The sequence below is a fragment of the Anolis sagrei genome, chromosome 4, assembly GCF_037176765.1.
Source record: "Anolis sagrei isolate rAnoSag1 chromosome 4, rAnoSag1.mat, whole genome shotgun sequence".
NCBI lineage: Eukaryota > Metazoa > Chordata > Lepidosauria > Squamata > Dactyloidae > Anolis > Anolis sagrei.
The window spans coordinates 19,814,907-19,828,607 of NC_090024.1; the positions used below are offsets into that span (position 1 = coordinate 19,814,907).

Genomic DNA, 13,701 nt, shown 5'->3' on the forward strand with positions numbered 1-13,701 from the left:
TTGTCCATAGACACCTCCAAGGTCATGTGGCCAGCATGACTGCGTGGAGCACCATTACCTTCCCGACGGAGCGGTACTTATTGATCTACTCATGTTGCATGTTTTTGAACTGCTAGGTTAGCAGAAGCTGGGGCTAATAGTAGGAGCTCACCCCACTCCTCAGATTCAAACCTGTGACCTTTCGGTCAGCAGGTTCAGCAGCTCAGCGGTTTAACTCACTTCACACTCTGGGATTCCATTCTGTTTTACGGTCAGTGAATTCTATTTGAGCCTTGCTTATGGTTGGCCAATGGCAGTCAAGAAGTAAAGTTAGCCTTATCTCTTGATGCAACAGCCCCCCAAAAGTACAAAGTAGGGCTCGTTTAGGCCTAACATTGAACAAGGTCATTTTTTCCCTGCAATATTTTGAAGAGTGTTATACAGGAAATAATTGTTTGATTGTTTATATCCTGCCTTTCTGCCACCGAGGGATCCAAGATGGCTTACAAAACATAAGATAACAGTTAACTAAAATACACATTACAGATGTTAGAAGAAGAAGAAAACGATTGAACAATCATACTACAGGGTGTTTTAAAAGTACATAGGAAAATGTATTAAATATTACTTGTAATATTACTAATAATATTGCAGTATAGTACAATATAGTACTATATAATACTAATATTGTGCTATGATTATATAATGTATGTACATATAATATTTATCATAATTTTGTAATACAATATAATATGAATAATAAGAATATAATACAATAATTGTATATTATATACGTATTACATGTAATACTATTAATATATTGCAGTATAGTGGTATTGTACAATATAGTAATATAGAATACTAATATTGTGCTATGCTAATAATATAATATATTGTATGTACATATAACTTGTAAGCCACTCTGAGTCCCCTTCAGGGTGAGAAGGGCAGGAGATAAATGTCATAAATAAATAATTAAAGGGAAATTGAGGGTAAATATGATTTATTTACAAAATATTCTTCACAAAATTTTGCACAGTATTTACAAAATAGTCTCTCTAAGCGGGTTAAACCACTGAGGTGCTGAACTTGCTGACTGACAGGTTGGCGGTTTGAATCTGGGGAGTGAGGTGAGCTCCCGCCGTTAGCCCTAACTTCTGCCAACCTAGCAGTTGGCAGAAACATACAAATGTGAGTAGATCAATAGGTACCACTTCAGCGGGAAGGTGGCAGTCATGCCAACCACATGACCTTGGAGGTGTCTATGGACAATACCTGCTCTTGGGCTTAGGAATGAAGATGAGCATCATCCCCCAGAGTCAGACACAACTAAAATATCAGTGGAAACCTTTACCTTACTATTTTGCATATGAGTCTAATCTAAATACAAACATTATATTATAGTATACAAGTTGTGTATTATAATATATTGTGAGTTTATTTTTTCATATGTATGGAGAGTTTTGGGATATCCTGTGTTAGCAACATCCTCAAAAAATAGTTTAAAATTAATTTAATCATAGTTAAAAGTAGTAGGATAAAAATGTTTGAAGCTCAGGAAAGTAACTTTCTAGATCTCTTTCCAAAAGCCGCACCTTATGCATGCCGATCTCTACTCACTAGTGCAAAGAATGTATAGTTGGAATATTGATTGGAACTAACTTCAGCTTTGTTGTAGAGATTTTCTGTGATTTTTTGGTCTGTAAAATACTGAGATTCTTAAGATAATTTCAGCTTGGAAGCAAAAAGCATAAGTTGTGTGTGTAGGATATTTTGGTTTTGCTTGACTGTCTTACTACTCACAGGCATCACCAAGTAACACTTGGCAAAATTCCTTCAATGTTGTTTATTGTATAATATATGTCTTGTGTTTGTCACTGATGGGTGCTTGTCTTGAAATTTTTGCTTGATATAAATATGAGGGCAGAAAAATACCTCTTACAATGCCATATTTCCATATTTGAAAGTGGAGAATAGATGTGGTGGGTGGCAATGCTTTGTACGTATTTCAAGCGCCTTGTTTGTGCGAATTCTGTTCTCTGTTGCTGAGGGACTTGATAAGTCAATGAAGAGTTGATACCTCTATTCATGGGTTAGAAAAGCAAGATTCTTTGAATGAGATATGTCATGGAGAATCCAAAAACGTAAACCTGAAAGGGAGAGATGATTGTCCATGAATCTTGCCCGTTTAGCATGAAAAGCTCAGTCCAAAACTACAAAACTGTCAGAGCGCATAGTGCTAGCATACTGACACAGTGGCTTGAGTGCCAGAGAGGGAAGATGATGGTTGGTAGCCAATCAATGGCATGAGTAATTTTCCCTAGTGTAGTAATTCTTTGTAGACCAGGATTAATCTGCACCCAGGTGCCCTTAAGCAGCTCTTACGCAGCCAAGCAATTCTGTTGGAAGAAATAGATTTGCTTGCAAAGCCCTTGGTTATACTTGTGGAGACATTTCCAATGTTAAAATTGCAATTATTGATTTTACTTCTTAAAAAATCTGCATGTAAGAGCTGCCAGGAGGCTGGCATTTTGCTTCTAGTTCTTCCTTGACAAATCCATATGGACTTTCAGTTCCAGCATCAAGCATTATCTCGTATAATCCCTATACAGTAGAGTCTTGCTTATCCGACACAAACAGGCCAGCAGAACGTCAGATAAACAAAAATGTCGGATAATACGGATGTTGCACTCCAGAACAGGAATAACCCTCTGACTTTAAAACACCACACGTTGAGTAGAGGAAAACAATCCTTTTATTGAAAATAAGTAAAAACAGCAAAATAGAAAAGGCACTTTAAGGGGATGGATGAATCCAATTAGGCAAGAAGATAAGCAGGAATTCGTCCAAGATAGAGTTCAGCAATGTTCAAAAGCAAAGTCCACAAGACTCTAACAAAATCCAAAGAACCAGGAAACATTGACCCAAGGCCTGAGCAGGTAATCACAAGAGACAAAAAACAAACAAACAGGAAACAATAAATCTTTAAGCATGAATCTTCCAAGCTAGGCTTCTATGAGACGAGGACAAGAACTTAGCAGAATTCTTCATTTGGTAATATTTTCCATGCTTGGAACTTTTAAACCTTTCCAAGCACTCAGAAACTGGTTTTGCTTTCCTTTAACGCCCCTTATCTCTTTGTGTTGAAGCCTGGCAGAACGCCAAAGGCCTTGCTTGGCCTGTCTGTTTTGACTTAATTTCCACCCGTCTATCTCTGTGCTCATTAGTCTCCACAGGTGCCGAGTTGTTTTCAAGCTCCAAATCCTGGGAACTCCCTGGAAGCAATCTAGGGAGTAAACCATCATCCCTATACCCTGTAGGAACATTCTCATGGGAAACTACCTTGGAACAGGTGTCTCTCTATCATTTTCTGCATCAGTATCACTGACCAAACCATTGCCATCTTGAACCTCATTGACATTATCCCCCACATCCAAAGCACCCTGATCCTGAAACACAATCACAGGCTGAACTCCAACAACAGAGTCTCCTACTGTTACCCTTCTGACACGGTCCTAGACACCTAGAATACTAACAACAGGGACTCAAAGGCTTAAGGCAGGGCAACGCCTCGGGGATAGAACGGACCAGCAGAAAGTGCCCGGGTACTGAAGAGGAGCGTGGAAATCACAGAGGGAAGGAGGGAGGACGCTTCCGCTTCCAGTTCTGCCACTTTCCCCCCTTTCCTCCCCCTCCTTGTCTTGCCTTTTTCACTTATTGGGAATGGAGAAAGAGTTGGGAGTGCTCCTTTAATTGAAGGGGAAATGCTGGAGGAAAAGAGGGACGTCGGATAAGACGGAATGTCGGATAAGCGAAGGTCGGATAAGCGAGACTCTACTGTATCACGTTTACTTCAACAATCTCAAAAGGAAGGCCTTGCATTGGACATTTCCATCAATGCCATCATCACCGTGGCCTCCAAATATCAATGGCAAAGGCCTCTCATGCCTCACCTGCTTTCCTAGACGGCTGGGTAACTTCAGCATATATGTCTGTCTGATATTCTGCTTTGGTGACAGTTCTGGAAGTACTGACTTCAGCAGTTTGCAGCTTCCTATGTTGAAACTGAAAGTTCATCAAGGATCTGGCTTGCAATCCCAATGGACTTATGAGCCTCTGGCGTTTAGCCCCCTGTAGCTTTTGTCTCTGTTGCACCGTTACTGACCAGTCTTGAAAGCTATCAGCTGTGCTTAATGATTTATGCTTTTTTCTTAACCCGTCCTAACACTTTACTTCTCTCCTCCTTCTTGTCCCGTGTTGTCTGTATTTGTTCCTCTGTGCTGTGTTGGGTTTTGTTTTGATGGCTTCCTGTTTTGTTTCTCTTTCTCTTTTTTCCTTTTTTTCCTTCTTGTCTTCGTGATGCCACTTCTGTTTTTGTCTTTGTGGCTCTTTTCTTTAACAATCCCAGCAGAATTCGTCCAGCTCGGCCTCCTCCGAAGCCTCTGAAACGTGCCAGTCAGTGAGCGAGTGCAGTTCCCCCACCTCTGTCAGCTCAGGCTCCACCATGGGCGCTTGGGCCTCCACAGAGAAGGTGACAAAGGCTTCCATCCATAACAGACACGTCCCCTGGTTTCCCCCAACTCTGTGAAATAGGAGAGCAAGCAGAGGACACAGAGCAGACAGATCAGAATGGAAACTCTCACTCCCTTTAAGGAACTCAGTCGGTAGGGTCTCAATGTTGAGTCCTCCAGGCATTTTGGACCTCAGCCCCTAGAAGCCCATTGTGGGAGATGAAGTCCAACACGTCTGGAGGACCATTTCCCAAAATGAATGTATGTAGGAATAAAGGAGTGTTAGTAAACTGGTTAAAAACTACAACAGTGAGTCTCATCACTAGAGTAGAGTTGATGTTGCAAAATTGCCAGGAACATTGGTACATTGGGTGCAATAACTGATTTTGTGAATGGCCTGAAGACAGCCTTTCGTGTCCAAGAAGTGGGTATTTCAAAGTGTAGCGTGTAGTGGGTATAACATACTGTATTTCATCAATTCTCAGATACCATTGATACTAGGATGCACACTAATTTGAGTACCACCAACAGAAAAAAGCTTTATTTAAATATATTTTAAAAGCACCTGTTATCCTAAGGACACTTCCAGACAGCACTAAATAACGGGTTTTAGACAGAGGCAAAAAAATCCCGGAGCTTCCGAAGAAGTCCACATACAGACCTGTTGATCCCGAGATTTCTGCCTTGTTGTCCACACTTGATGTTTTGTTGCAAGATTTAGAGTCTCCCAAGATGGCCCCCGTGGGACTTCCACTGAAAACTCCAGCGGTTTATTTATTTTAGTTAAAAAACATCAGCGAACAACAACAACAACACTTTATTTATACCCCGCTACCATCTCCCCAAGAGACTCGGTGCGGTTTACATGAGGCCGAGGCCAAATACAACAGTACAAGCAATAACAACAACAACAACAACAACAACAGTACCAGCAATTAAAACAAAAACATAGACAATAAAATATACAACATTAGCAATAAGACAACACACAATTAAGAACAGTGGGAAGGCCAAAGGTAAAGTTAAAATTGGGAATAATGCTAGGACATGGACGAAAAGGTGATAGTGGCGTTTGTGGAAGGGCATACGAGCAGACCTAAAAAATATATGTGAAAAAGTATGTCTTAGAATCAATGAAATACAGTACACTATTGTGTTTGTGTGGCACATGCAGTGCCTGCAAGAATAACAGTTATCCCACTCCAGAAATACCCTGATAAATGTCAGAATTTGAGTTTGGCCATGCTGGCTTCCGTACCGGCAAAGCGAAAACTTGGAGATGATGTATCTTCAGATGTCTAATCAACTTGCTGTCTCGAATTTTCTTGGCCGTTTTGCCAAATTTCCTTTTAAAATCCCAAGTGTGGATAAATCTCTCCAACATCATAGAGCATTAAAGCTTTGAATCAGTGCTGAGCTCAGCCAAGAGCGAGTGACTAGTTGGATCCATTCTCATCTGGCAAAGCCACCAACTTCTTCCCCCTTCACCCCCTACCATTATGTTACTCCTGGAAGGGAGCGTTTTCTGAGGCTGAGCTGCTGCTGCTCTCACTTGGATGGAATGTGCAATTACTAACCCCAAAAGGCACGTTAACAGCTTTGGAAAGACTGTGTTTCCTTGCATCCTTGAATTGAATTGAAGCTTCCAACCGATGCTCTGGTTGATGGAGGAAACCACTAGTCCTTGGAGTACTATTTCTATTTGCTGTCTTTCTCTAGCACAGTGGTTCTCAACCTTCCTAATGCCATGACCCCTTAATACAGTTCCTCATGTTGTGGTGACCCCCCAGCCATAAAATTATTTTCATTGCTACTTCATAACTGTAATTTTGCTACTGTTATGAATCATAATGTAAATATCTGATATACAGAATATACTAGACCAAATTTAGCACAAATATCTGATTATAATAATAATAATAATAATAATAATAATAATAATAATCTTTATTTATACCCCGCCACCATCTCCCCCAACGGGGACTCGGAGTGGCTTTCATGGGGCCAAGTCCGACGAATTACAATACAAAAATACAAATTACAGTAAAATAAACAACATAACAATAAAGTATAAAACATCAAAGCATATAAACAATATACACAAAACATAGAAACATAATGACAGAGAGCAGGCCGCATGTACATAAAATGATTTTTAAAACCCAATGCACCCAAATTTGAATACTGGTGGGATTTTGTCATTTGGGGGTTGTAGTTATTGAGATTTATAGTTCACCTACAATCAAAGAGCATTCTGAACCCCACCAGTGAGGGAATTGAACCAGACTTGGCACATGGAACTGATATACAGGATGTATTTTCATTCACTGGACAAAATTTGGCACAAATACCCGATATGCCTAAATTTGAATATTGGTGGGGTTGGGGAGGATTGAGATTGTCATTTAGGAGTTGTAGTTGCTGGGATTTATAGTTCACCTACAATCAAAGAGCATTCTGAACTCCACCAGTGAGGGAATTGAACCAAACTTGGCACACAGAACTCCCACAACCAACAGAAAATACTGGAAGGGTTTGGTGGGCATTGACCTTGAGTTTTGGAGTTGTAGTTCACCTAAGTCCAGAGAGCACTGTAGACTCAAGCAATGGTGGGTCTGGACCAAACTTGGCACAAATACTCAATATGCCCAAATGTGATAGAGTTTGGAGGAAAAAGACCTTGACATTTGGGAGTTTTAGTTGCTGGGATTTATAGTTCACCTACACTCAGAGAGCACTGCAGTCTCAAACAATGATGGATCTGGAGCAAACGTGGCACAAATACTCAGTATGCCCAAATGTGAATGCTGGTGGAGTTTGGGGAAAATAAACCTTGACATTTGGGAGGTGTAGTTGCTGGGATTTATAGTTCACCTACACCCAGAGAGCACTGCGGACTCAAACACTGATGGATCCGGAGCAAACTTGGCACAAATATTCAATATGCCCAAATGTGAACACTGGTGGAGTTTGGGGAAAATAGACCTTGACATTGGGAAGTTGTAATTGCTGGGATTTATAGTTCACCTACAATCAAAGAGCATTCTGAACCCCACCAACGATAGAATTGGGCCAAACTTCCTACACAGAACCCCCATGACCAACAGAAAATACTATGTTTTTCGGTGGTCTTTGGCGACCCCTCTGACCCCGAGGTTGAGAAACACTGCTCTAGCATACTTCCACAAGCAAGGATTTCCTCTCTGGCCCAGTGGTGTAGAGCTGTTCAGCCTGAGAATGATTTTCCTCCCCCCACCCTGTTATTTTGAGCATGTGTGATGTTATCTCAGCAGCATTACCAAAGCATGAAGTGCGGTGTTCACTTGCAAAAAATGACCACACGATATCACATGGGGCATCTCACCCCCTTTCTTTCTCTCCAGCAATGCATGCCTGATTCACCTCATAGCCCCCCCTCCCGCCGCCCATGTTTTGTTCTATATTTACATTAATTTCTCTCCTTTCCTTCCCCTTTTTTTTCTTTTTGTTTCCAGTTGTCTAATGGGTATTATCACTGTAGTTTGTCCAGTGGCCCACCCTTAGCCTCAGTTGGTGCAGGTCCTCCCCCTCATGTCCCGTCTGTTTCTCACGCATGGACCCGGGCTGCCTCCTCCTCCACCCTCCTTCCAGACTACGCTCATTATTACACCATTGGGCCAGGCATGTTACCATCATCTAAGATCCCTAGCTGGAAGGTTTGTGTTTCTTTTGTTTTCTGTCACACTCTTTCCTTTTCATCCCCCTCTCCCCAACCCACTCTATGCCGAAACGTTGCTTCTTTGAAATCTCACGAATTCTTGGTCGATTTCCTCTCCCTGATCCCTTTGGCTCTCAATGCTGTTCTGAATTCTAGACCTGACAGGACTCTTGCTGCTCACTTCCCCACATAAATCATTGCATTGGAGAGCTAGGGGTTATTTGAACAGGCAGGACCAGAGTTTTATATTGCCAATGCAGTGCACTGAAATTGGGCGCTGAATCTTAATTTCACTGACTCTTGAATTCACAGCGGGAGATTTGCAGAGCAACCTTTTGATGTGGCCCAAATGAGAGCATCCATATGTCAGAGCTGTCTTGGCAATTTTTTTTCTCTCAGGGATGATCTCATTTTGAAAGCCTTGCTTTTTCTTTTCTGAATATTTGTAAATGGCTTCATCTCTAGATAAAGATTGGCAGGCAACTCACTCCTCTTCTTATTTCTTCCCCACACACAAAATCGTGTCCAGAATGTCTCTCTGCCAGAAACCAAAACAGAACAAAAAGAGCTGGCCTTTTATAGTGCAAATCATTATTGATTACAGCTCCATCTTATGAATTTGTAGTTTGATACATTACTTACAATTATTTCCTGATCTTTAGTGTCCTCCTTTGGACTATAGCCTTAGAACTATCTAACAGAGAATTCCAAATATAATAATAATAATAATAATAATAATAATAATAATAATAACTGTTCAACGGAGAAAAAGTTGCGGGCCTGAAAATAGTTGTTCTATTATGATTTTGGGGTGCTGAAAATGAAAATAACATTTAAAAATGTATATTGGCTCTAGTTTTTATGATATAAGCAATCACGTGATCACGTATGGTTGAAAAAATGCATATTGCGACTTACACTATGGAAGATTCTAGAATATTCTAGAAAGTTTGATGACGCAGTATTAGTGCTATGTGCAAAAGCCAGTGAACGGTGAGGGTCAGTCAGTTGAAGACTGAGACAGTATCGTTAAACATCGTTTTACATTGTTCTTTTTACTGTAGTTATGCCTCGCACATGTGTAAATAAAACACTATGGAAAAAAGATATCAAGGCAAATGGACTCCGTCAATGCTGTCAGACTATTGCTGGAGCATTGTAAGAGACAAACCTTTCCTTGAATACAAAAGAAAAGTCAAGAGAAGCAAACAGGATATAAACTAAAGTCACAATTAAAGCGACATTTAAACTTTCAGACTTTTCAACTGCATTAAGCCTACTAATATAGTTTCTTGCTGCACAAATATAAACAATAGACTAATTAAATAAATATTTCTCATGTATAAACTATTGGCAATATAATTTGACTAAAATTTAGCAAATATTCACGGTTTATATACATGCAGTAAGGTTAGGCGCATGATCATAATATTAACGAATTACCTATTGTGGAGAAAATTGAAATAGCTGTTGCATAAAAACCAGAGCCAATTAACACATTTAATTATTATATTTGAATTCAGCATGTTAAATTTATTAAGAAACGGCACATTTCGTTTCCGCAACTGAGAAAAACTGAAAATTTGTAGAACTGTGTAGTCTTTATTTATATACCGCTCCATCTCCCCAAGGGGACTCAGAGCGGTTCCCAAGTAATATCACAAAACATACAGAGTAAAAACATTAGAGGAAATGATCTGGCTAACTTGTAGGAAGAATAAGGCCGTATTCGACAATGTGTGGGGCTGAGTTAGAACTGGTCATTATCTCACCAAACTACAAATTTCACCAAACTACAATTCCTAGGTTTTATAAGCTTGGAGCCAGGATCATTGAAGTGGTATCAAACATAATGTAATGTCGATAGACCTCTAGTATCTAAGCAACAGATACATTAGTAAAAAGCAAGGTAGTAGTAAGTGGGAAGAGGAGAAGGAGGAAAAATGTACTTTGCCTGAGATCTGAATCTTCTGAGTGCCATAGATCATCACATTTTAGACTTTGGATAAACTGGGAACTTGAGTTTCTGAAACTACCAGAAACTTGGGTTCTATATTGGTTGTGAAGGATACACACACACTGTAGGAACAGTGACCAAATCCAAGTTACCCCACACACTTTTGTTAATCTGAAAGGAGAAATATGTGGCCTTCAGATATGAGTTGTTATGCTTGGATAGTGCACTTCTGCAGCAAATATAGCAAGCAAACTGTAACATGAACACTCTTTGAAACAACTTAAATCAGGTATGGGCAAAGCCAGGCCCAGGGGCCGGATGCAGCTCCTTGGTCTCTTTTCTCAGGCCCTCCTCCCTCACACCATCCTATCCTTCCTTCCTTCTCTCTTTCCTTCCTTCTTCTCTTCCTTACCTCCCTGTTTCTCCCTCTTTCCCTTCAACCCTTTCATCCTTTCTTCCTTCCCTCTCTTTCTCCTTCCTTCCTTCCCTTTTGTCTTTCTTCCTTATCCTCTCCCACCCACCTTTCCTTTCCTTCCTTCTATTTTTCCTTCCTCCTTCTCTTCCTTACCTCCCTGTTTCTCCCTCTTTCCCTTCAACCCTTTCATCCTTCCCTCTCTTTCTCCTTCCTTCCTTCCCTTTTGTCTTTCTTTCCTTCCTTCTCCCTTCCCTCCCACCCGCCCTCCATTCCCTTCCACCCTTCCTTCTCTTCCTTTCTTCCTACTCTTTTTCCTTCCTCCTTCTCTTCCTTACCTCCCTGTTTCTCCCTCTTTCCCTTCAACCCTTTCATCCTTCCCTCTCTTTCTCCTTCCTTCCTTCCCTTTTGTCTTTCTTCCTTCTCCCTTCCCTCCACCCTCCATTCCCTTCCACCCTTCCTTCCTTCTCTTTTTCCTTCCTCCTTTCCTTCTGGGGGATGTTTAGCTGGGAGAAGAGAAGGTAGACAGGGAACATGAGAACCAACCTTTGAGATTTAAAAGGATTTCCCATTGATGAGGAAGGAGAGGGCAAACTGACTTTCTGCTGCTCTAGAGACCAGGGCAGAATGGGTTCAAATGGCAGGGAAAGAGATTTGACTGAAAAGATTAGGAAGAACTTCCAGAGACTAAGAGCTGTTGGAAAGTGAGTGGTATAGTCTGCCTGGAAGTGTGGTGGAATCTCCTCCTCTGGAAGCCTTTCCGCTGAGACTGTCTGTTGGGAGGGCTTTGATTATGCCTTCTTGCATGGCAGGGGCTGGACTGGATGGCCCTTGGGGGTCTCTTACAGCTCTAAGATTCTAGGATTCTATATCAGGAGTATTTACTTATTTATTTATTCACAACATTTATAGGCCGCCCTTCTCACCCCGAAGGGGACTCAGTAAAAAGTAAATACAATATATTATATTATTACCATAGCACAATATTAATATTATATATTACATTGTATTACATTATAATATTATCAATATTATATGTATATACAATTATATTATATTATGTTATGTTATGTTATGTTAAGCTCAGTGCAGGAGACAAGATGGAACTGCCTTCCTGGCCCCTCTCTTTACTCTGATCTCGGAGTAGGCAATACAGTGTCTAATGGATACACTTCTTCTCTCCCATCCACCATCTCATCCTGACCAAGGCTAACCCTTTTGGGATCTAAACATTTCCCATCTTTCCTTCATTTTCTGCCTCAAAAAGAGAAGAGGAAGGGGAGGAAAGGGCAGGGAGGGGACCTGGGGAGAACCCTCCCCTCTCGGTCACCATGGGGAGAACCCACTCTTCTCTGGCACGCCATGTGGCCCCCAAGTTAGAATGTTTGCCCATGCCTGACTTACATAGACTGGGCTCATTTATTTTCTGTTTTAAGTTCAGGGGCAAGGGTGATGAGAACTCTCAGCTGGGGGTTCTAGAGCCATGTAATTTACTCAACCCTAGGAGTCCATAGGACAGTGGTTCTCAGCCCGTGGGTCTTCAGATGTTCTGGCCTTCAACTCCCTGAAATCCTAACGGCTAGTAAACTGGCTGGGATTTCTGGGAGTTGTAGGCTTAAACACCTGGAGACCCACACATTGAGAACCACTGCCATAGGATGAAATCATGGCAGTTAGTCATAGCACCATGATTGTGTTGTGTCAAAGGTCCTCCTTCTGCTCTTTCTTCTTTAGTGCCAGTTCTTAGGAAGACACCAAAGCCCTCTCAGTCTGGTTTATTGACCAGTTGGATAGGAGAGTTCTTCTCACCAAGCCAAAGCCAAAAAAGAATGAAGGTTTATGCAACTCCCTCCAGAGAGACAGGTGGTAAACATCAGAGCCAAGCAAGAGAGATCCACAGCAGATGTCTGCTTGAGGTTACACTTATCTACCACCCACATGTATATGAGTTGAGAATTCTTCTTTGCCCTTCAGATTCTGAAAATATAGACCAGTTTCAGGCCTATCTCTCTCCCCACCCCCCACCCCCACCCCAAGCCTGATGGCCTCCAGATGTATTAGATTATCACTCCCATCGGTCTCTAGCCACTATGGTCATTAGCTATACTGCATAAATACCTTTAGTCTCTTGTCAACTTGTGGTGACTCCCATGATTTTTTTCAATAGGTATTTTCTTAACCAAGGGATACTCTGTGGTTGTTTTGCCACTTCCTTCCTCTGAAATATAGCCTATAGTACCTGGTATTAATTGGCAGTTCCCCATCCAAATGCTAACCATGGTTGAGACTGCTTAGCTTTCAAAATCAGATGGGATATTGGATATTTAAACTTGGCTTTGTTGACTGGAGTTAATAAAAGTGGTAGTCAAACACATTTGAAGGGAAGCTCGGGCCCTCCAATCTCCCAAACTACTCTTTTTCTGGCCAAAACAAAAGGTTGATTATATCTTCTGGAAATAAAATGAATAGATTTCAAAAATTTCAAAACCTAAAATAGACTTCAGCCTTTTGTGATTTTCTTCTTTCCATTTTTCCCCAATTTCTGTAGCCCCTGAAGGGTCTTGTGTCAGAAAACTTGCTCACAGAGCCCACTGTGCTAGGTCAAGGCTTTGGGAAACTGGGATAGTTACACCAGAATGATCCAGAATGGACATTAAAATATAGCATCTGAGAGACTTGGAAACAATATGTACCACTCTGCAGTTTGAGAGAAAAGCTAGACATGGTCTCAGGGAGAGATGAAATCATTAAATCTTGTGGGAAAGCCCATCATGTATGTTTTTAGTTGTAATACACCATATGTATAAGCATAAGGCTAACAGAATTTTTTCCATAGGATTGGGCTAAGCCAGGTCCTTATGACCAGCCCATGGTAAACACTTTGCAACGCCGCAAGGAAAAACGAGAAGGGGATTCTGCTGGGGGAGCAGCACAGAGTGGGCCGCCTCTGTCTGCCGAAGATGCCCAAAGACCCCGGAGCATGACTGTGTCGACCACCCCAAGGGTGAGACTCTTGTTCTTGGTTGTGTCATGGTTGAACCTAAATGGGTCCAGCAAAGATCAGCAGTGTCAGCTATCATTTGAATCCCACAGACTTCTACTGCTTAAGGCTTATTGTGTTAGAACTCTTCTTTGAGGAACGTTT

At 41.3% G+C, this 13,701-nt stretch overlaps 1 protein-coding gene across 13 annotated transcripts in view; it reads left to right on the forward strand.

The window, feature by feature from the left end:
• Nucleotides 1-13,701, forward strand: part of MTSS1 (MTSS I-BAR domain containing 1) — a 240,799-nt gene that overhangs the window by 220,250 nt on the left and 6,848 nt on the right. For 3 of the 13 annotated variants that reach the window (XM_067467292.1, XM_067467296.1, XM_067467294.1), the window contains 3 exons: nucleotides 4,388-4,510; nucleotides 7,985-8,185; nucleotides 13,393-13,560. In XM_067467292.1, the coding sequence (XP_067323393.1) occupies nucleotides 4,388-4,510; nucleotides 7,985-8,185; nucleotides 13,393-13,560 (492 nt within the window). The remainder of the gene's footprint in view (nucleotides 1-4,387; nucleotides 4,511-7,984; nucleotides 8,186-13,392; nucleotides 13,561-13,701) is intronic. The other 10 variants (XM_067467293.1, XM_067467295.1, XM_067467297.1 and 7 more) reach the window with 5 other exon arrangements.